Raw genomic sequence first — 23,983 nt, forward strand, 5'->3', positions numbered from 1 at the left:
GCCAATTTTTCTGGGAATAACAATAATAAAGGAACTCATTAGAATCAGGCAAATAGTGTAAACAGACATTATGGGCTATGGTTCTTGCTTGAAGATCTTTCTAGGGCAGGCTAAAAATGGGAATTTTCAATGGGAGGTGGTGTGTGTTCAATGCATTCGTTATCCCTCAAGCTCCGCTGAGACCGAAGCCACCACTGAAGGGGTCACTATTGGGGTGACCATAGGGGTCAGCGTGCTGACTGGTCACGAACAAATTATCCAGCGAAGGCAAATTTTAGGGTCGAAATAGTGAAAGTTTGGGCCCATAGAAATGCGTATGAGCGCTGGCCAGGAACTTCAGTTGGGAACGAATTAGCCGTAAAATCAAATTAACCGGAGTCAAATTAATGGAAGTATTCCATATTTTCCTCTATATCCTGTGCACACTGTTTGTTACTCTGTTCAAGATTGATTTTTTTTTTTTCAGTTCCTGAACAGCTCAAATTTGTAGATGAAGTCCCGCACAAGTTGTGTTTTCACTTTGGATAACACGGCACAACATTATACTGCTCTGAGTTTTAAGTTCATTAGTAGGTGAAGGAATGGGGCAGAGACATTCTTGTGGTATAGAGTACTGCTATATATGTACATATTATTGGGTTCTAGCCCCCCAAATGTCAACTACATGGAACATATTTTGTATATTTTTTTTTTCACATTCTTTTTCCACATATGTGTTGCATATTGCCCAACTTATGCATTATAGTCGCGTCCTAGATGTGCTTCATTTTGTTTCTGCTTCAAGCTAAAATCAATGCCCCCCTTTGGTTGCTCATTAGAATGGGGCCATTGCATGGCGTTATGGAGAAAAAAAAAGTTGAAGAGATGCCCTGGCAATACTCTCTGTGAGGCCTCACTGAAACAGCGCCTACAAATTGTGAGGCAGCTTCTCCTCTTCCCTCCATCTTCTCCTCCCTTTTTTCGGACCAAGAGAGCCACTTTGCAGTGTGCCGACCGAAGTCACATCAGCTGAAACGAGCGACCTACATTTTTGGCAACTGTTGCTATTTGCTCCATAAATGAGGGTCATCATCATCATCAGCCTGGTTACGCCCACTGCAGGGCAAAGGCCTCTCCCATACTTCTTCAACTACCCCGGCCATGTACAAATTGTGGCCATGTCGTCCCTGCAAACTTCTTAATCTAATCCGCCCACCTAACTTTCTGCCACCCCCTGCTACGCTTCCCTTCCCTTGGAATCCAGTCTGTAACCCTTAATGACCATCGGTTAAATGAGGGTAGCGAGGCCGAGAACGACATGTGATTTCAGTCGCACTCTTCGCAATGCTGCTGGGATTGTTTGGGCTTCTCCCCAGTTTTTTTTTTTTTTCTTTTCCTTTCTACGTGCGCGGTGTAGTTCAGTTGTGGCCAAGTTGTGCTGACAGCGTGTCGCAAATATGTCTTGTACGACTGCCAGCTGAGGGTTCTTCAGGGGCAAGTTTAGTTGTGCATTCTTTTCGTTCTGGTTTTTTTTTTGTCTTCTTTATTAGATAATGCTTTGTTCCTTTCCCTAGGGGCAGTATGCCAAGTGTTGCTTTTGAAACCGAACTGAAACCTCTTGAGCACTTGTCCACTGAGCTTCAGGCATGACATCTGCACTGCCTAAACAACATTGTTTGACAACACTGGAACAGGTTCAAATGTGAGAGGATGTGCCATTTTTCACTCTTGTCTCTAGGTCGACGTAAGAAAGCGACTATGCAGGTGTCAGTTCTTTTAAATAAAGACAGTGCCACACCTCTCGCACCTTTGACCTTCACCTTGCTCCACACTTTCTCATTGGCAGTCTGTACTGATGGGTACAAGTGCAGGTGCAGTCAAATGGTGCAGAAAATCTGTAGCGCTTAACTGTTACTACTCCATCGCAGGCCTTTAATCTACCGACAAGAGCCACAGGCCAAGAAAGTATTTTAAAAGATATTTCTTTTTGAGTCAGACTGAAGCAATACTGCACTTTTTAATTGCCGAAAGAGACAAAATGTCCGTTCTGCTCAATATCTTCAATCGCCCACCCCTTCTGCAAAAGTAGTTACTGAGAAATACGATCATGAGGTAGCTTGATACCAACATTCTGCATGTAAGAGTAGTAACTATCTCTTCTAAGCACGAAATGTGGGACAGCACAATTGCATACCACTGTCAGGAGAAACAACACATTTTCTAGGTACCCGCACGCTGGGAACTAAAAGAAACCAAGACATTCACAGAAAGATGGAGATGGACACTTGAATTGAATAGTGGGTGAACAAAGGAAGCCTCAGCTCTGAACCAACATTCTGACAAGGCGACTTACCTTTGTTTGTCGTGGAAGAGACATGCCCTCTCGTCGAAACCCTAATTAAAAAAGTTTCCCTTTAACGAAGTTGGTTATAAACGAGTAGTCTTATGACTGAAGCAGTTGAAGCAAAGCTGCAGAGCTGTTAATTGTCTAAGTTTCTTAGTTGCAGCCTTTGAATAGCGCTTATGCAGATGACACATGCACCTGGTAGTTAACAAATGTGACCTAACTCCCAGCACATCGCCTCAGAAATTTCTCAGTGCACCCCAAGCAGGCCACAGGTGGCGCCTAGTCTCGGAGGTCATACATTCTGAACCACGCATTAGTTCCAGCTAGTTGGATCAGCGGCATATTGGGTCTCAGTTTCAAACTTTTGCAAGCTTTTCGTGACGCACCTACTCCTTTTTCAAACGGGACATTTTGCATGGAGGACACTGTATATAAATCATCTGCAGCTAGGTTTTTTATGTGACCGAACATTTCATTGCAGTTGGCCTTTGAGGTGAAGCTGCTCTTCCTAGCTCTGTGTTTATCAGTGTATGTTGTGACAGTTGAAACAGTGACCCCAGCGTAAACGTGATGTGCAAGTTTTCAGACTTGTAATTAGCCTTCTGCAACGAATCATGAACAAAGGCACTTCTATTAGGCACGCCACATTCATGGATTGGTTCCCTCTCGAAGTCGAAGGCAACTAGCTTTATTCATTCCCGCTGCTATGTGGTAATGAGTTTGCACATGCGCACAGCATAGTTCCATAACAAGTGGACATGTGCTGTGGACTTTACATGTGCAAGTCCATTTCTCATGCAATGTCTCGAGGGTTTGCACTCCTTTTGAACCAGGATTCACAAAGTGGCTTGCATGCAAAAATGATTTGTGCAGATAACAGCAGGCACCAGCTAGTCATTTCAGTGAAGAAGGGGATAAGAAAGGCATCAGCCAATGACACACAGTACTTAATAACAAAAGATTTTGGAACCAGTCCTTCAGTGGGTCAAATATTTATTGTGACTTCTTGGTCTTGAAACAGAGATAACGGCTTTTTTTTTTTTTCGATTGTCATTGTCGAGTGATGAGTGGTGGCTTTAAAACGTGCATCTGTTCTTCGCTTTCTCCGCAGCTCATGTTTTAGAGTGCGGGGTCGAAAAGTTGTCAGACGGTGTTGAGAGAAAGCAGTGACAGAGAGCGCTCGTACAAGAACTTTTGTGTCGTTTGGGCGACTACAGACGGACGTCAAGAGACTGACTGCACGGACCCTTCTTCTTCCATCACATTCTCTTGCCTTGTTTTTTTTTTGCCCCCGACACTTGGAGGGACCTGTGACGCGACTCTCATGGTTTGTTTGACACTGTGGACTATTCGTTTTTTCATATGACTCATGGTGTGCAGGTCATGCATTTGTGTACAGTAAAATGTTTGCGAGAGCAACTGAGGAAGAAAAAAAGAAAGCGCCTTGAGAGAAAGATGAGGCCTTTAACATGACAGCTGCTTCAATTTTCATCACTTAGTCGAGGAAACAAAACTACAGGATACCTGGCCTCCCAGCATATGCTGCAACTTGTGGGGCCAAGTGTTCTCACGTGGCTTATTGTTAGTCCCCTTTGCCTCGTTTGATGTGTTCACCTCTCAAGACTAGTTAAAATGCATATGTCAATGCAGCTTTGCTGAATGGTTTTGTGTAAGGCTACAAAATTTTCATGTTCAGGTGAGAATTGAATGTTGCATCATTCCTTCCTCAAGTGCAGCTTATACAAATATTAGAGGCAGGCAGATGACATTTGTTGTCTGGGGCATGTCTGAGCCTGAAAATATAAATACAAAAGTGAGGAAACGTTTCGTGCAGTTAAAATGTGTGGTGTATCCTAAAAAAAAAAAAGTTAGAGACGATATTTATGTATGCAGGCTTAAATACTGAGAGGCTCTATGTATATAAAGGTTCACCTATCAGCACATCACGGCTGGTGAAACAAAATAATAAAAAAAAAAGTTGTTGCGTTAAAGGCTCCACCTTTCCACACACATCCATTGAGAAAGTTTGACTGTGCTCATTCCATTTGAGCTTTGTAGATGATGCGTGTTCATTATTGTAAATACAAACTCTGTAAGCCTTTTAAGTGACTCTTGGCAGGCTGTGTGTAATGCTACAAGTGCACCTATTGCTGGCGAATAAAACCTAGTTTTAAGAGCGGCTGTCCATCCATCTGGCGAGTGTGTCATCTGAAGAATGCTTGTTGTTGCTGTGGTAACACTTTCATGTGTACAATCATTGTGTACTGAGTTGGGTGATTGTGCTTCCTACGTTTTGTTCAAATAAAGACACATTCTGATAATGTCAGGGGCGTTGTGTCACTTGGGCCTGCCTGACTCAAGGCCTCGCCCCTGTACTCACAAACTGGCCTCAGCTTGGAGCTTGTGCTCAACTTTACTGACCTTTGTAACGAACGGCCTCGACTCGAAGCTTTTCCATCACAGTGCTGTGCCTTGACCGACCAAGACTGTGCTTCAAACTCCCCATAGTGACTCCTAACACAAGCAATTGGTGAAAACATACACTTTCACACTAGGGCATCCATACTTGGCAGTATAGATGCTGAAAGCACAGATTACAAAACTAAAAGTCAAGGATTGACGTTCAGTGTCGTTGAAGTACCACTTCAGATGAATGGTGATGCCACCATCCACTTTCTTAAGGTGCAGTTCGAGGAGCATAAGTGTTCTAAAATACAGGTTTGAGGTACAGTGCTGCTGCTTGACTAAAGTATATGCCATCCATCAATAATATTACTCGGGGACTCCAGCCAGGTTGCGTTCCATGCACTCTGTTTGAGAAACTGAAGCAACTAGAGTTCTTGAGCAGAAGTGACCTTAATCAGATGTATTCTCAACTGCAAGGTATTTTCATGTGCAGTCTCAAAATAACTACAGTGTGATTGCCAAGAAACATATGCAAGCGCATTAGCGCAACTGCAGTGCGATTATTTTAGGGACATGTCTGCACTTCATAGCCCTCGAGTGGACCTTGACAGTCTTCAAATATGATTTGAATATAGCATGGTTGTGGAGTGCAGTTGGGAAACAGTGGCCACTTCAGTGAAAGCAGTGGAAGCCCCCACACCCCAGTCTTTGCTTTCTGTAGTTGATATGGAGTGTCATGTAATGGGGCATTGGGGAAATTGGAAATTAGTGCTCCATGAAGCTCTGATATTGCCTCATTGAAGCCTTTCCTCAATAAGCAAAGTTGGTGCGGGAACACCAACAATGAACTAGGTTTCGAGAATTGTTACTACCTTTCCATTTGCATGCAACACCAACATCAATAAACCTTATCTGTTCAATCTCGTTGCACATTTCACATAAACATTAATGTTATGTTGCAGAGTCATACATCAAGCACGGATCGTCGCAATAAAGAATGGTGGCCGACTCAAGAGGCTGTGATGACAAATTGACGAGACCCGAGCCACGAGATGTTGCTTAATTTCCATTTAGTGCTAATTCGCTTGAGTAAGTTTCTTCGCAATTATAAATAAAGATTCATGCTTCTATAGAAACTAAGTGTAGAAAAATGGGGTAAATTTCCTTACAAGGCTATGTTACATACGACTTGTTGCAACATAAATAATAAAGTAATTACTTAAGTAATTTTAAGTGTTAAGTAATAAAGTAATTTAAGTAATAAAGTAATTTTTGGGCCACTTGGTATGCAAGCAAACAAAAGTAGTGTTTTACTTGTACAATCAGGCACCCAGTTAACACACTTCGTCCACAGGACATCTGAATCGTGTCCCAAATGTCGGCACCATTTTGGAGACAAATAGTACAACCACTGGACATCCAGTTTGGGACATCCTACCACGGACATCCCAAGGATATTGCACATGCACCTGTTTCGGATATCCTACCATTGATGCACCACGGTTATCCCACATGGACCTTCTTCAACACCCACATCAATATTTGTTCTCCAATTCAGGCTTTGACTTTGAGTTTCCTCGTAACAGAATTATGTTTTCTGACATGTTCGAATTGACAGTCTCAAGCTATCATGTCTGCAGCCCGCGTGTAGGTCGTATTTTACTAATTTTTCTGATGCAGTTTACTTTCAGAATTGAAGTTTGTTCAATCAGCCGCCTGTGCTTGGTGGAAGGTATAGAAGAATCGGGAGTATAACTGCACTTCCGCGCACAGTCTGTGCACGCTATGCTTTTGTTGTGCGGGTGCTCTGCCTTTGCATCTGTCGCACAGTGTGTGCTGCGACCGCAATAGACCTTAAAGCAAACACTGCCAAATGGCCCTGGCATTGTCCCCACGATGTCCGCAGGACACCTAAAGCGCGGCCGAAAAGTTCATGTGAGGGGACATCCGCAGGACGTGTCCGGCATATCCCTAGGATATCCATGTCCTGGCAGTGGTTGTCCGTAGAATAGCCATAGTACGTCATTGTTGTCACTGGGCCATTGCGATGTCGTTACCCCTCGCCTCGCGTCTTCCCGGAGTTCCTTCGTGGCCACTTCTTCCTCTCCTTGGTGTGTCAACGCCAACACCCTAAGCGTTGCGAGGAACGCTCGCCTGCGTCTGCGGCATACTTCGTGCGCGAAAGTCTGCTGTGCATTCTCCGCCGCATCGTCCACGATGGGCTGGCCACTGCCGGGCTACCAGCGAGCGAGCAAGCGAACGAGCGAGCGAGCGGCCGACTCCCCTCCCACCTGTTCCTCCTCGCCGCTCGCTTGCTCGAGAGCACGCGCCCTCTCCTTCGCCGTCGCGTGACGAACGAACGACAGTACCCCCCTCCTTCCCGCCACTCGGTTACGCGAGAGTTCACGCACGACGTTTTCTTTTTTATTCAATGTCCGCGTACCACGACAGGTTATTGGCAACTCCAGAATCCGCTACTTGATCTGGCAACACTAATAAACAAAGATGGCTACGACATCCAGGTTCACGGCGGCTCTTTCGCTTGGTGGTGCCTAGAATATAGTATGGTGCTGTGGTCACGTTTCTCCTTCGTGGCGTCGAATCGAGGTGTTTCGTGGAAGTCGAAAGAGTCCGTGCTGCCGATCACGTTATTTTGATCGGTGTCGAGGGTTACAGCGACGAATTTTGTAGCTACTTGTATTATGACTGAACTGTATCTCGGAGCAAAAGCCTCTGTCAGGCTGTATAGCCTTTTGCTTTTGCTTCGATTTCTGTTGATGTACAGAAAGAAAGAAATCGCGGAAATAGCTGCGCTGTGCGCGCAAACGTACGGCCTGCCGAACGCGCCTCATCACATTTTTTTCCAAGACAAAGAGCCTTTCAGGTGAGCCAGAGATTAAAGTGCAGGAAGTGTTTGTTCGCACTTGTTCGCGGGGTTGCTCCACTGCTACAGCTACAGCGAATGTTTTCGACTTTCATAGGCAACTTCAAAGTGCGGCTCGCGTTGCAGTATATCAGATCTAGCAACTCACAATACATGGGCAGTAACGCCTATCGTGCTTTCAGAAGCCATGTGCGCTAAGCGCAAGTGTGAAGAGACCATCGGTCATCTTCTGTGCCACTGTTCTCGCTTCGATAATCAACGTCAGGCTCCCCAGTGTGCCCTGAATAGACTGGATGACAGGCCATTTACGGAAGCGAAGATCTGGGGAGCCTGGCCTCACAGTTCATTAGCCCAGAAAGCAGTTCGAGCGCTTTTTCACTACCTGAAGGCAACAGACTTGAGTGCACCCTACACCTAACCTCTCTCTCTCTCCCCATTCCCCTCCCCACGTGTAGGGTAGCAAACTGGACTCAGTCTGGTTAACATCCCTGCCTTTCTTTCTTCCCTTGTCTCTCTCTTTCTCTCTCATGGATATTCTGCACTGGTAGAACGATGCTAAAGAAGGCAGGTAATTACCTGGTCATTGTGTATTTGTACAAAAACAGATGAGAGTTCCGTTTGTCGGGGTGCCCGTGGCTTCTTTTCATGGTTAGCTGATACGTGGCATAAGGTCGTCTGCGTCCGATAACTGGCGTTTGTTCGCGCTCGCAGTACGCATGCAGTGCTCGAGGTAGGGCCCACGCTTGTAGGAATTCTCAAACCCGGTAAAACGTGCAAAGTGAATAACAACCACTCCCCAGGTAGCACACAGTCTTCAAAACGTCGTATTAATGGATTCAACGAACCTTGTCAAGCCATAAAAAGGCTTTTTGTTCGCGGTCCTCAACATTGTGGTGTTGAAATAAATTGAATTGAATCGAATGTCTCAAACAGATCTTTGACCAAGCTCGTCGCGAGCAGGTAGCGTGCTGGGTTTTCGACGGCGCCGTTCCTGGCGGGAGAATTCTCGATTTATCAAGCGGCACTCGCATCAATTACTGCTGTATTCGCCCTGCACTAGCATGACTGCGGCTAGGAAAAAGAAGCCTTTTGTGGTGTTGGCCTCACGTCGGAAGAGACGAACGATTGCAAACGAAGTTGACACCGCAACAGGCCACGAAGGCATGGTGCGCGAGGGCAGTAACATTGAAGCCGCTCTTTGTGACGCGGACAACGGCTGCACATCGACTTCGGAGGAGCGCTGCCAGTCAGTAGACCATGCGGGTGTTAGTGCTGATTCGGACAGCGCATCCTCTACTTCAATATCATTGGCTTTTTCATAAACTTTATCATCATTCAAGTCTTTCTAACGATTTCTTTTACTGCCCTGCAGTAATTTTTTTGTCATGACCACTAGTGCAAATGTGAAACGATCGATATGCCACTCTCATCGTTTTGCAAATTTATTCCTACTGCGCACTATCGTAGAATGTAACTTGCCATCGCACGTAGGCACTGAAGGATACGCAGCAAAATTCAAAGCGCCGCTACACACAGCGCAGTGCCCGACCTAATTGATTTGTTTACTTTTTACGCGTTTTTTTTTTTCAGTTTCTTACACAATGAGATGTATGTTAATATTTCCCCTGTTCTATTTTGTAAACATTCTCATGCGGTGTATTTATAAGGCTTATTCTATATTACGCATGAGTAAAGGGATCGAGTTATAAAGAGCGAACATGACTTTCGATGGCACAGAAGGAATGCATCGGAACATCCGTCACTGTAGGAACGGTGCTTTGCAGAAAGTGTTGCGGTGAATTATACACTGAGCACAATGTATACAAAAACAATGTGCAGAAATCACCGTCGATGAATGTAAGTACAAGCGAATAGCCCGAACGAGCGAGCGAACGAAAGAACGAGAGAGAGCGGGCGAAATATAGTTTGCGAGGGAGCAAAAGAACGAACGTGTTCCTTGCACATCAACAGTACTATACGAGCGACCACTGACCTCTTAACAAGCATAAAAACAGCCGGAGACAGTAAGCTATTCGCTTTAATATTCATGGGACTCAACGGTATGGTCTTGGCACGCTTAGGAGCATAGCTTGGTGTAACCACGCATGGTCAGACGCGCCGATCGTCTAACCACAATGATGCGGCACTGGCGGCTTCCAAAATGAAAGGCCTGCGAAATGCACACCGGGATCGGCCAGCTCACTCCTCTGGTTTGAGACGAAGTGGCTATCGAGCAAGCGTGCCAGCGCGCGAAAGAACAACGGAAGAGAGGGCGACGTCTGGCTCTGCGCGACATGATTCACAGTCGATCCACAAAAACGCACTACGCGTACCATAGAGTTACTATACTGACTCTAGAGGACAAACTACCCATAGGGCCCATGCATTGAAATCGGGAACCGCAAGAGCGCCGCCATGTTGCTACGCGCCGAGGTTGCCAGCTCCTGAGATGCTTGCTAGACTTGGTGCATTGCTTGGTGACAGTAGCCAGTTTTAATCCGGCAACCGTAGCAGCGTAGCAGCATGGCGTCTCGCTTGTAGTGTCGTGATGTGTGCGTGCAGCCGTGTGTTTGGGCTTTATAAGTTGGTTCTTTATTCTATGTTGCGGGACGGTGTGGGTGTGGTCCATGTTGGCCGTACAGGTGGCAGTTATGCAACCGAGGGATGATCCTGTTGAAGTTTCCGGCGGTATGCGGTTTTCAGCGGTCACGCCTGTTGCAGGAGTGTCACTCGACGAGGTTACGAGCTCGAAGCTGTGGTCAGATTCCTCATCGGCGTTCGTAATTCTCTTCGCACGGGCGCGGTACGTTGCAAAAGCCGCTTTCGCGATCTATCGTCGCGACGATAGATCGTTTTTTTTTTATTATTATAAGTACTGATCCAGCTGTAGGGCACATGTAACCGACAAACGGAAGTCTCAGGAGAGCACCTGAGATTATAATAAAGCAGGCGGTGCAGGAACTCCAGGGCACCCAAGGGACGGTGGGGGGACCAAAGCTCGAAGCAGAACGGTACGTAGGTTGGGGCCGCCGAGGCAGGTGTATGCCAGGGAGTGTTCGCACGGACAGCTCCCCTGGCACGCGCAGCAGTGCCTCGCAAGGTCGAGATACTTTAAAGGCACCTGCGCCCATGATCTTTCTTTTGCCTTGATGCAGTGAGCACGATTAACGAGAATAATATGGAGGGCATCCGGTGCAGTCGCGAATGCGTCATGGCAAATGTAGCTCGCGTCGCCTGGCATGTGTAGTAATATCAGAGTTGGTTGTATGAACTTTATGCATTACACGCGTTGTTACGGTACCTTAACGGAATGGGTCTAGAGGACGGTGTTGGTACATTTTTTCGTATCGCCCTAATCCTATACCCCCACTACAAACACACACACATACCCCTTTTTTATGTATACATACATGACGGATCATAGCCTCCTTTATTTTTGAAAAATAGAGGAGAATATGGACGGATTGACCAGTTCAAGTTGTCAACTTGTCAGTAATTGACATAGGAATCACTGTAATAAACACAATTACACGATCGGATTGTTTACTTTCATTTTTTATTGTAACACTGAGGACTACATAGAACTTTATTTTGTATATGTGAGAGAAGTATGTGGATATCACGAGCTTAAGGCAATGTGCGATACACAGACAAAGCAGCTGCTACAACATGAACTGCACTGAGGGCCACACAACACATACGTAATTAACGGTGCAAAATCTAGGGGGAAGCTTCAAAATACGCTCTGTAGCACTGCAAAGTATAACGTATGTGTACAATAAATGTTCGAAAAACAATGCATCAATGTCCCATTTGCCTTCAAGTTTATTACCAAGTTCAAGTTTACTGAAGTTTATTATGAGCATATGTACAACAGGAATCTACTGACACACCCGCAGTCAAGGTGGCTGTTCGCGGTGTGCTGGCTGCCTCAGTGTAAGAAAAAGAAATTCGGTGAATGTCGACACCAGTACCACTGCTTCTTGCCTCTGACCTGCACGTGCCTCCGTGGCATCTTTGTGCACAAGTGTGCTGGCGAGGCGAGGCGTAGGAGTCATCCGAGAGAAAGAGTATCGTTTACATGGAGAAGTGGCTGTTCACATTGCCTGTCGCTTTCCCTCAAATGTTCCCTTGGCGACTAGGGTGACACACCCGCAGTCAAGGTGGTTGTTCGAGGTGTGCTGGCTGCCTTAACGAAAGAAAAAGAAAGAAATTAGATGAGTGTCGATACCAGTGCTACTGCTTTTTGCCTCTTACCTGCATTTGCCTCCACGGCCTCTTGGCTTGCGGAGTCTGTATGAGGGAGCTGCTGTGGCTAGGTGTAGGCATTGTCTAAGCAAAAAGAAAAGGCCATTCAAATGGGGAATTATGGAAATAAATGCAGTTGTTATGTCTGCTTCTTGCACTCTTCTTGCCTAAAAGTTTTCAAACATAGTGTCCAGAACACACCAGCACTTTGACTGCTTCTGCTTTTTACCTGCATGGGTTGCTGCGAGATCCTTAGTATGGCTGCGTGCAGCATTGTAACACTTGGTGGAGGCATTTGAAGTGGTAGCCAAAAATATAAAGAATCATCCTTGTCTGCATGAATGCTTTCAATTTCCAAATGCAGTGGTAACTATCACTATTAGTGCAAGCCCCCCCCCCCCCCCCCATCTATGCGGCAAGTGCCATAGCTCGAAACTGAATTTTTCCTGTAGTGTTTCACAAGGCGTCTGATATGTCCACATTAGATGTGATGTGTTTGTTTTTATTTATCCCAGTGTGGAGAGGGCATCATTAAATTGTTTTTTATTTTTGCGTGTCTTGTTTTTTGGTTTATTTCTGAATTTATCAAGCAGCAGTCTCATGATGCTAAAGTGACTTATGTAATGGCAATCAGCTTTTGTTTTGCAGAAAAACAATGCATTTCCTGACCCATTGTTTGACATCCCGTCACTCGCATAATTTTGCAGAGTATTCTACCTATATTGACTTGCTTGACCTCCACTAAAGAGTCTTGCATTTTCAAATACGACTCTCTTCCTACAACCATTCGACACTTCTCATAATTTCTGTACCTTGGGGCTTCTGATACTCTGCATTCACCATTTTTGCTTGTTTCTGACTAGAAATGTCTTCTTTAATTTAGAGCTTAAATTTTACCTTTGGAACACACAGAAGGGCTTGCCATTGCATATCTACATAAAAGGGAAACATGTTTCATTAAACATTTGCAAAATCCAATTGAAGATTGATGAATGCAGCTTGCAGTGTGATTAGACTGAATGAGCCATAAAAGTAACTCATCTCACTTGGTAAATTAAAGCACATATTAGTGTGATGTACAAGATACGTTACACTAACGTGGGAGGCTCTCTTGCTTATACAGCAAAATAATCGGTGCGCGAGAAAAAAATTAATTTTGCATACCCCTTGTACACACTTATTTAAGGAAAATGAGCTGGTGCTGTCCACATGATCTACTTGTTTTACCGGCGAGTATGGTCAACAAAAATGTGTCCCAGCTGCTTAGTGGTATTTGAGATTATGTCAGTATTGCATATGTGCCTGTTGTCTAAAATAATTGAATTTTGAAAATGCTCGCAGGGATCTGATGTGCATATCTGCAGTTTATGGATACATGTAAAAGACTCAGCATCAAGTGCAAGTAAACGGTCCCACAGGCCCGGAGTCGATCATGTTAATAGATTCGCTGCACAAATTTGTGACCAGAAAAGATATGCCACATGAAATGGCATGCAAGGAAGCGTTGAAAATATTGCACAGTTAATAAAACGCCTACGCTATTAACATGTGGGTTGATGCACTCGTTATGCAAAACGGAGGTGAGGCGTGCAGACAGGACACAAGAGTAGAGAAGTGGACAACACGAGCGCCGTCCACTTCTCTACTCAGCCGTCCACTTCTCTACTCTTGTGTCCTGTCTGCACGCCTCACCTCTGTTTTGCATAATGAATCCTTACCAACTAGCTCAGCTTTCTGTCGTTCTAAGTCTCGATGCACTCGATTTCGTCCGCATTAGGCACTCGCCTCTTGATTACTTCGTGGCAGAGAAATACTCGGCATCAGGCTGTTTTTCTGCCGTGGTCTTTGTAGAAGCATGATTGTTCAAAGTGCAACAATTAAACAGATTATATGAGTTGCTTGTGGCTTCGCCAATACAATTCCGGTGCGCTGGTCCGCCTGTCCAGCAATTTCCTACTGAAGGAAAACCTGCACATAAAAACACCGCTCCGCATGTAGAAAAATGCTCTACTGTGACGCTTCCCAAACGATTGTGATGCACCACAAGAGCTGCCTACTCGCGTGATATTCTCAACAAGGAGATACATTCGTTTACTTACATGTGAAGGTATATGCCAGAGCACTTCGGGGCTTCGGTGGCACAGAAGGCACGAGTGTGCCATGTCCGATGTCTACGCGCGATCGCATGTCAAACCTAAACTGTACGAAACTACTACGCATCCAAAAAACAGATTCGAAACCGAAATTCGCGTCATCCTTTATTGCATGAATGCGTACATAGTGATTTACATAAGTCACTGACTTAGCGATCGCTTTCTGTAAACTTAATATTAAAGCACCATCTTCATAAAACCATCAGGTGTGCGTTTTTAGATGACAAAGCATAAGGTGACTTGTACGTGTTTTCAGCTCTTTCAATAGTAATTGCGCTGGCCACATTGACCAGTAGCAGCAGGGCGGCGCCCTAGAGGTTCCCACTTTTCCGGCCCAGCTTTTCCTCTAGAGTTGTTCTACTAACTCTATGACGCGTACGACCCGCCGACGCGCACATCAAGCGCTCACACTGCATTTTTGCCGCGCATCAAGCGCTCACACTGCTCACACCGCGGCGCTTCAACAGCCCGTTAACACCATCCAACCTTACGCAAGGTGGCAATACGATACCGTCGTCACATCGGTCACATGACCAAGCGTGTGGCGAAGGCTGCCGTGACACAGGAAGGGCGAGTGAGCGCAATTTACATTGTCATTACATAGTTAAAATGCTTACTATACTAAATGTGGAATCTACATATTATGTGCCAATTTCATTGAACAGCTTGTTCAAAACAATTACCCCAATTCCTTTTTGTAGTTAGCATTGGTTATGTTCATTTTTATGATCTGGATACAGTGTTGTAGTTGCATATTTCGTGCTCATGCCGCTTTCATGAGTCATAAATCTAGCATATCTTACACATTGTAGCTCAAGTGTGCTGCTATATGTTTCATTAGAGGCTGCAGAAATTTGAGTGTGAGGCCTGCCCACCTATCTGCCAAGCACACCGAGTGGGAACACTTAAAAGTTCGGTGCTACCAAGTGAAGAGTGAGCGCATACATGTGTCAGAGATGGTATGTGGGCAAGTCGTCTTGGTGAAGCCACTGCATCTGCATTCTAAACATTTCAACTACCAGCGTAGTGCAAAATGTGTCCACTTCAACGAAATGGAGCACCAGTTCAAATATCTGGGCATACCTGTCCAGGGCAGCAAGTGTGTCTACATTGAAGACATTTCAAGTACCAGCATGTACGGCAGTGTCATTGCCAGCGGAACTGTAGAGTACAAAGTCGTGTTCTCCCAAGCTGTTCATCAATGGAACTCTGCTGCCTGGACTCTGCGAAATATTTTTGGATGTGAAAGTGAGGGTGAACTAGTAAACCATTGGCTCGGGGCTACATGTGTGAAAGGTTTTTGTCATTCGGAGTGCTTTTTACAGCGAAGCTGTTAGCCCCTACTTGGTCGGAATTTTTTGTGTCCGTGTCCGTTACCGAAAATGTGGGCCGATCGCGGCGGCATTGCAGGGCCAGAAGCGATGGCTCGTACCCCCGTAAGGCAGAGGCTACAGCAACGTGAAACGTACAGTGCACACATTCTTTGGAAGCACGGATGCAACATATAGAACAGCGTACCTTTCAATAAAGAACAAGCGCAAAGCAAGCATCCGAGCGACATAATTGATAAGGTGCGCCTAGCAACAACGCGAAGCACGTAGTGCTCCCCGCATACGCTTCCCGATAGCGATTACTGCTGCGCAAGCTGCCGCGGCGATGGCAGCTTGCGACGTGGGAAGTGACGTCCCTAGCCTCACGTATATGGAATAACCAGCCTAGCACCTAATTTCAGTGTTGTTGCAGCACCGCTACGGGCGGCGGCGTGCTGTCAAAATTACAATCACTCTAAAGCAGTAAAGCACTGCATACCCCCACAACAGTTGTAATGATAGTATTAAACAGCTTCGCTGGACATCCTCTTTCGCAGGGCCGGGATGGCGAGCCAATTTTTTTTTATTTACTTTATGAGACTGGAGATGTGTGCAAGGTGTACTAATGTATTCATGTGTTTGCAAATGATTCATTGCGACATTATGCCTGTTTTTGCGAGAGTGGTACATATGTGCTTTTTGTACAATGGTGTTTATATAAACGGATTCGTATTTATTATGACCATTGCTCCATTGGTTACTGAAGCGCAGCTTCCTGTGCATTCCAGTTAATTTACAGGTTCAAAACATTCAGTTATGGGGTTTTACGTGCCAGAACCACTATCTGATTATGAGGCACGCCGTAGTGGGGGACTCCGGAAATTTGGACCACCTTAACGCGCACCTAAATCTAGGTACCACGGGTGTTTTCGCATTTAGCCACCATCGAAATGCGGCCGCCGCGGCCGGGAAATTTCCAGGTGTATATAACTTTGTAATAATAAGGCTTGCACATTCATTTCTCGTGTACTAGAGTACTATGATTATTTTAGTTATGTGTAGCGTTACTCAGCCTCATCGTACTCTGCATTACGGTGCTGCTCACTTGTCAGACAGATTCTTCGATTCTTCGACAGATTGGAGTATTCTTTATGATCATTGGCCAGATTGTTTTTTAGTTTTAAGGTTCTTCTTGTTCTCTCACCATTACTATCTTTGATGTACCGTGCAGGCAATATCTTCAAGGTTAACATGTTCCCGTTGCTTGGTTTTTATCACAGGATTGATTTTTGATCGTATGTGTCGTTATCCCTTTTTGTGTTCTTTTCAAGCACCTAGATTATTTTTGACATAGCTCGTAGGCAGATACCATGCGATTAAATCTCGCATTTTCATTCTGTTTCTTGCAGTTGCTGTGACATCAATTTCTAAATAACTCTAGTCTGTTCATCTGATAGCATGTGCTCTTTACTGTACAAAATATGAAACTTTAGCGCACTTCGCGTTGTTGCTGTTCGTCATTTTATGCGTACTTACGAATTTCGTTTATGCATGTTCTAGCCATTGTTGATCAATTTCTAGTTCATTAAGAATTGTTTCTGGTAGCTTTAGTGATTATTTATGTGCTTTTAATTCGATTTACCTTGCATTTCTCATATGTTTTGCACAAACTTTGCGTAAGTACTATTTTTGCAATAAAGTGTTGGTTTGTGAAATGCTCGTTTCACGTGCTCTTCGCAGAAAAATCCTGGCCTGACCGATTGCCAAGACTCGCCAATTTCTTAGCGGGATGTCATTACCATTTTGTTTATAAACATCGTTGCTGCATACCAAAAGTGGCATTGCGAATTCATTTTCGTGGACATGTGCCTTTTCAGGTGACTTGGTCGAGGATGTGTCGGCCTCTATAGGCAACAGTGCTTGGCACTGTGCCAGGAGCTCAGTAGCACTTGACACCGACGCTTCGACTCATTTGGAAACCACTAAAACGACCTTCAGATTATCGTAAACCTTTCAAGACTATTTCTAGACCAGCTTTTAGATAACGTCTTAAAGGCATTTAGAAATCATATATGAAGAGCCCCGGCAAAGGGATTATTTGTGTCTTTCCCGACCCTATTTCAAGACCAGCTTTTCGAATACGTTTTGAAGAGCTGTTCTAGATCGTCTGGAAAAAGTAATTAAGCCGGACATTAGCAGGCATGTACGACGTTTTACCAACGAAGTTGTCTTACTCGTCTCTTTAAACCGTTTTTTTCGTCTCGGGTAAACGATATACAAACGTTATGTATCTCTTTTGTGCTACTTGGGTCGGACCAAGTTGAGTTTCTCCCAACACGTTTCCAAAATTAAGCGAGGTTTTTCTTTTGACAAAGTCCGTTGTATTAGTGTAAATGCATGACTTGGAAACCAATTGAATCAGTTGTTTAGATGTGTGAGCAGTGTCGGAAAGCAAACTAGTGGCGCTGTGCGCTGGCCGAACGCTCCAAAGCTGGGACGAGCTCTGTTTTCAGTTTCTTCTAAATTTCCTGGGAGCAAATAAACTGACAATTCTCACCGCGTTGAACGAGAAAACAGCACCTTTTCCTTTTACCGCTAAAACAAAGCATGCTATGAAAATTATAAGTCGCGTCGCAGCATAACATGTATCATAAAATGTTAATTTGAAATTGTGGGTGATCTTTGCCTTAAAGGCTCTGCTTGCTTTCTTTTCTTTTTCTCGAATAATATATTGTAATGTTAAATTTTTTTCACAGTATGCTTGATTGTGCACTGTTAAACTTTATTGCAATATCGATGTTTTTGCTTGAAAAACTGCTTAGACCACATTCGTTGCTTTAATGCTACCCGGCGGATGTGCTTCGGTATTTCTTTGTCGATTCTTTTTTCTGTTTTTTTTTCTTTCTTCTTTAAACATGGTTGTCTTTGTAATGCCCACCTGCTATGCTCTCAAATGAGACTGGCAGTATTGAAAATAAATATAATAAAATAAATGATCAACTTCAGACCTCCCGAGGCAGTTATCAGTCCTGGTACCGTGCCTGCAGACAGTAGCGTGTATATTCCTGCTGCTTAAAGCATTAGTAACACTAATGCTGGAGCAGAAATCTATAAACTAACAAAGCCAAATGAAGCTCAAGCGTACATCCGTGTAATTTATCAAAGTGCCTGCCTGAAGAAGGTGCACTCCGCGATTTGAAACGCCAGCAAGATATTTAATATAAACAAAAAGAAAGCAATTATCTACTCGCCGGAAACAAAGAAGTCGTCCCCAGTGAAGTGTTTCGAACAAACCCGTATAGCATCACTGACGCTTTCCCAATGCGGAAGTTCATTATCCAAGTCGCTCCCCGATGCGCGTCGTCTGCTTTTTTTCTAAAAACGAAATCGTACGTTGCTATCTTTCCACCGTTATGACACGCATGATAGTGCAGAATAAAAGTATTTAGGCCTACGTATCCTTTTTTTTTTCATTTTCGGGCTTGTGCGCGGCGGCATCACGACGATTTGAGAACTGCGAGGCATTCAGTGCATGCTGTGATGGGACGCCCGCTTTCGCTTCTAACCTGAACCTGGATCGGCTGGTTCTCGGCGCGACCGCTAGGTAGCGACTTGGAAGCGCGAATGTCCGCAATAGAGATTAGCAAGAAGCGATTGGAATATTGGTGGAAGAAAAGTAGGGAAACGAAAAAAAAAAAAAAAAAAGAGACGGAGACGTACAAAAGCAAAGTTCGCAATAGGGGATCAGAAAATTTGGTTGTGGGAGTTCATGGTGTTTTTTTTTCTTTTTAACCCAAGTAGGACATCAGACAGTATAATAGCAAGAGCTTGGCGCAACCCACCGCAATTCGGGGTAGGGGGAAGTGCTTCGGCATCGCCAGAGGGGGTAGGGGGTGCCGAGCTCCCCTAGAAAAATTTCGGAAAAGGGGCACTCGTGGCATGTGCCACCAGGTTCTAGTTTGCTTTCAATATTTCACCTTGCCATTAAAAACAATCTGTCTTACTTGTAATAAATATAAACATTTCAGCATATAATCTCTACATAAGCGTTCGCCACACGTCTACATTATTCGTGCAGCCGTTTTCTACAAATTGTGAATGCTTCGCGAGAGAGATACAGAGAGTAGGAAAGACAGGGAGTTAGGTTAACCCGAAAACATTCTGCTTTACCACCCTGCACTGGGGGAAGGTTAAGGGGGAATGAAAGACGGAAAGAATAGAAGAGAGAAAGCGAAGGCAGAAAAAAATAGAGGGGTTGGGGACGACCGTGAGAAATATAGTCTCTCTAATCATAAGAAGCCAACAAACACTGTCACCAAGGACAACATAGGGGAAATTACTTGTGCTTAATAAATGAAATAATGAAACGATAAATTAATGGAAATTAAAGTGGATGAGAAAATAACTTGCCGCAGGTGGGAACCCACAACCTTCGCATTTCGCGTGCGATTCTCTACCAATTGAGCTACCGCGGCGCCGTTTCCCCACCCACTTTCTTCGGTATTTATGTGTCCTAGTAGAACCCTGGGAATGTTAGCCAGCGCCACCGCTCACAGACCTTGGCGGCGGACGTGGAACGTCCTTTTTGCCGCAGGCGTCACGAGAACGTGATCTTTTTGGGTGAAGGCGACTGGTCAATAAACCCACATACGCTACCTGAAGGCATCAATGTAGCCGGATTCGAGACCCTCGTATAGCCACTCAACGCAAGATTTTTAAGAGTGCCTGGACTGACTTGCAGTGTGACGATTGTATAGGCCGGCGTTCTTAGGACTGTCTGCCTCGAAAGCGGTCGATCGTCAAGACGCGCCAGCGCGGTCGCGGGTGATCGCCTACATGCACTGTATCGGAGACAACGGCAAAGAATGTGTTCGACAGTTTCCTCGCTGCCGCAGTGGTCACACGCAGCACTATCTTCCCTTTTCATGCGGAAAGCAAACAATCTTGTAAAAGCGACGTCATGACACAGTCGGCAAAGTACCGTCATTCCGGGTCGGCATAGCTAAGGTGGAGGTCGAAGGCAGCGGTCCAGTTGATGCAGACGTGTGTGCTGGAAACTATAGGTGTGTTACACAACGACTGTGTGGCATCGTTTGCAAGCACTCGAAGTTTCGCTGCTGCATCTGTTCTTGACAGCGGGATTGGTTCCTGCACGCCTTCCTCATGAGCAGATCGAGCAGCTACATCGGCACGTTCGCTGCCCATTACGCTAGGGAGCCACTGAAGTGTGACATCGTGTCCTTGCTCGACGAGCCGATGAATAAGCTCTCGGATTTCTAGAATTAGAATTAAATTTCTGGTCCACGGCGTAAGGCGGAAAGCAAGCAATGCAGAACTGCCTTGGAGTCGCTGAAAACACTCCATTTTTGAGGTGGTTCCTGACGAATTATGCGAAGTGCGCTATGAAGAGCAGCAAGCTCCGCGGCTGTCGATGTTATCTGGTGTGATGTATTCAACTTCAAGGTGGTGACTTTCGCAGGAAATATCACTGATACTGTAGAACCGTCCATGGTGGTTGAACCATTAATGTATAGATGGGTAAGGTTGTTGTATTTTTCGTACAGCAAGAACAGCGAAAGTTGCTTGAGAGCTGGTGGTGACACAAAGCGCCTTCGTTCGAATTTCTGGTACCTTCAGTGGAACTTATGACTTAGCCAAGCACCAAGGGAGAAACAAAACTCTCACTGCAGCTGTGTAATCCGATGGAAGGTGTACACGATAAGGCAATGTCTGCCAAAAAGAGGCGCGTGGTCGGTCTTCTGGCAGTGAGGCTAGATAGCGGAAGTGAAAGCTTCGCATTACGTTGACATCAACTACAGCTGAGCCTGCCGAATTTTCTTAATGATTTTTTTGTTCACTGACGAGCGGCACAAGTGACTTAAATTGGTCCGGCAGTTGGTTTCGAACCATGTTCCTTCAGCACGGCAGCCTCATGCTGTGCCCATTAGACCATGGACTGCCCAGTGACCAAGGGTGGCGGAAGAACAGTTGGGGACAGACAGACAGACAGACAGACAGACAGACAGACAGACGGACGGACGGACGGACGAACAGACAGGCAGAGGGAGAAGTATAGTCCCCCTAAAATGCGTGAAGTTCTCTAAGGTTGCTAATTGAATTAAAAAAAAAAAAACAGTGACAGAATAAGAGCAAAAGTTATCTACCGTCTCATCTCCACTAACCAGACAGAGGGAGGAGCGCGCACGACAAGCCCCGCGGCAATGAATATTTCAAGCAGATATGCGACAACGTAATTGGGTGAACATTTCTTGCGCTTTTATGATGTGAAAGGATTTTTTTCTCACCAGGAAGAAATGTCGATACTCTGTGAAATTAGCAGCTGGTAAAATTGTTTTAACAACTGCATGCCTCCTGAATCTAGCAGTAGTTACATAACATGACTCGGGGAGTAGTGACTGAACAGGGCTGCTGAGCAGAGGCGTAGCAAGGGGGGCGGGAGGATGGCTTATGAGAGGGCCCCCAACATTTTTTCGTGCTGCCATGCACCGCCGACCAAACAAACTCCGGCGTCGGAAATAATTCTGCATTTTGTCCAGAATGGTATTTGTCACGCTCGAAGAGGCATTTCGGCGCGAACATTGCGAACTCGGGCTGGATTTCGTGACAACGCCCATGCACCTGCAATCACAAATTGCAAGAAACACCATCCGAACACCAGAATTCGAGCGCGTTTTGATGGCGAGCGGGCTCGTCGCGGCATCTCGTGGACGCCGCAGAATCTACGGAGCGCATGGATTTCAGTTCTGAAATCTTATGGGTATGAAGTTCTCATAAATTTTCATGCGGAAGGTGCATTGCCATTTCCAAAGTCGTGCTTTAGATTTTCAATTTCAGAACTTTGTGCGTTTAATGTGCTTATAAACATCTGACGCCAAAGGTACATTGACTTTTGGAAAGTCGTTCATCGGACCATACAACGAGACAAGCCACATCAACACACTATCAGACAATTTGGCAAAGCACACAGCGTGGTTCGATGAGACGAAGCGTTGTGGTGGTTCATTTGTGCCATCATGTCATAGAAGGGAATACCAACATTTTTTTCACCTGCGCCAAAGCATCCATGTCAAGACACTAAAGCCAGCAAGGGTAACTATGTTCATATTTATTTTTATACTTCGGTTTTTAGTCGCGGGGACATATTGAGTCTCTTCAATTTTCTTGTTCTCGCTACCCGTGGGCTGCCGGAACCAGCCAAAGCGCATGCAGGCGTTTTTCTCGTGTTGCCCCGACCACCGCGCGGCACGCTTCGGTGCGTGTTAGTTTTTGTCTGGCCGAGTGGATTTTCGCCTGGCAGTGTTTTGGACGCTTTCTGGCTAGCAGAAGAGTAAAAGAAACCATGGGCGCTCGCCGCCATTGACGACTCGACGGATTGCAACGAGTTCGCTTGAGCGCAATCTTTCCTGGAAGTCTTGCCTCGCCGGCGTACGATACCGAGTACTAGGCGTATGGTTCTCGGTGGACCAAGCGTCTCACGTTTTCTTCGATATTCCTTTAGCCACAGTAGGTGCCCAATGTAGGCGTTCGATTGTGGCCAACATGCTTTCCTTTGCGTTTTCTTTTTCATTCCAGTGCCCCCAGTCCACAAAAAAAAAAAAGAAGAAGACATTGTTCTGGCACATAGAATTGTGGCATGGTGAAAGTTCGATTTTGTTACTTCTTTTGCGGGACGCTTCAGTTGCCGGATACTCTTACTATATTCATGATTGCGACAGCAATTTTGTGGACACTCCAGGCGCACTCCTGCCGTCGCCGCCTCCCTCATGTTCCGTATAAAGTCCAAGAGCGATAACATCGTGACCGCACACCGCATGCTGCATGTCCGAGTGAAAGCGTAAGGAGAGAGGGAGGGGGGATGGCGTCGGTCAGCCGACGATGGTGGCTCAGTCTTGTGTGTGCAAGGGAGAAAAGCGGGGAGGAAGCGTGGCGCCTTCCGTCGCACGTGATGCATCGGGGGGAGGGGGAAGCGGAGGGAGGGGGGCGGGCCTTAGGATTCCGTGATCTCTGAATCTGTGATTGCGCAACATGTTTATTTGCCTTGTTTGACGCATTATATAGAGTGACTTTTGCTTAGATTCGTAGATTTGTTGGAGACTTATCCGTACATTTAAATATCTTGTTGCGAGGTTTTGTGTATACATACAGTGAACTTTATTTCCAGTGACACATTTTTGCCCTTTATCAAACTGTATCTTCGCATTTGTATATTTCATTGCATCGTCACATTTCTCGTATATTTTGCAGAACTCTTGCTTTCTGCATGTGTTCTCTGTTGCGACTATAATTTCGATGCAATTACAGTAACCTAGGATGTAGGTTATGAAACAGCCGCCTACGTCTGGGTGCTCTCATAGCCGTTTCGTTAACTTGGTCTGTACCACAATCGGCATAGTATGACAAAGTATGGCAAACATAAATGATAGGTCATGACATGAATGTCATGACATGCGTGACATGTAGGTCATGAAAGAGCCGCCTACGCCTTGGTATGCACCAAAATTGGCATAGTATGACAAGAGTACATGACGAACAAAATCATCGGTCATGACATGAACATCATTATATGTGTGTCATGTAGGTCATGAAACAGCCGCCTACGTCTTGGTTCTCCCATGGTCGTTACCTTGGTATGTAC

General features: G+C 45.4%; 1 protein-coding gene and 1 long non-coding RNA gene across 4 annotated transcripts in view; one reads left to right on the forward strand and one right to left on the reverse strand.

Moving 5' to 3' along the window:
• The window catches only part of su(f) (cleavage stimulation factor subunit su(f)), an 83,466-nt gene extending 77,432 nt beyond the window's left edge, over window positions 1-6,034 (forward strand). For 2 of the 3 annotated variants that reach the window (XM_050191129.3, XM_050191131.3), the window contains one exon: window positions 5,695-6,034. In XM_050191129.3, the coding sequence (XP_050047086.1) occupies window positions 5,695-5,766 (72 nt within the window). In that variant the 3' untranslated portion in view covers window positions 5,767-6,034. Of the gene's footprint in view, window positions 1-3,437; window positions 4,653-5,694 lie in introns of those variants that run through there. The other variant, XM_050191130.3, reaches the window with a different exon arrangement.
• A 5,119-nt stretch (window positions 6,035-11,153) lies between these two features.
• On the reverse strand, window positions 11,154-12,249 carry LOC129388314 (uncharacterized). Its single transcript, XR_008615292.2, has 2 exons — window positions 11,874-12,249; window positions 11,154-11,805 (listed from the first exon to the last, which is right to left on the reverse strand). It is a non-coding gene; the product is annotated as an uncharacterized lncRNA (long non-coding RNA).
• Between the last annotated feature and the right edge of the window lie 11,734 nt (window positions 12,250-23,983).

This window comes from Dermacentor andersoni, chromosome 10 (genome assembly GCF_023375885.2).
Source record: "Dermacentor andersoni chromosome 10, qqDerAnde1_hic_scaffold, whole genome shotgun sequence".
In the NCBI taxonomy this organism is placed as follows: domain Eukaryota; kingdom Metazoa; phylum Arthropoda; class Arachnida; order Ixodida; family Ixodidae; genus Dermacentor; species Dermacentor andersoni.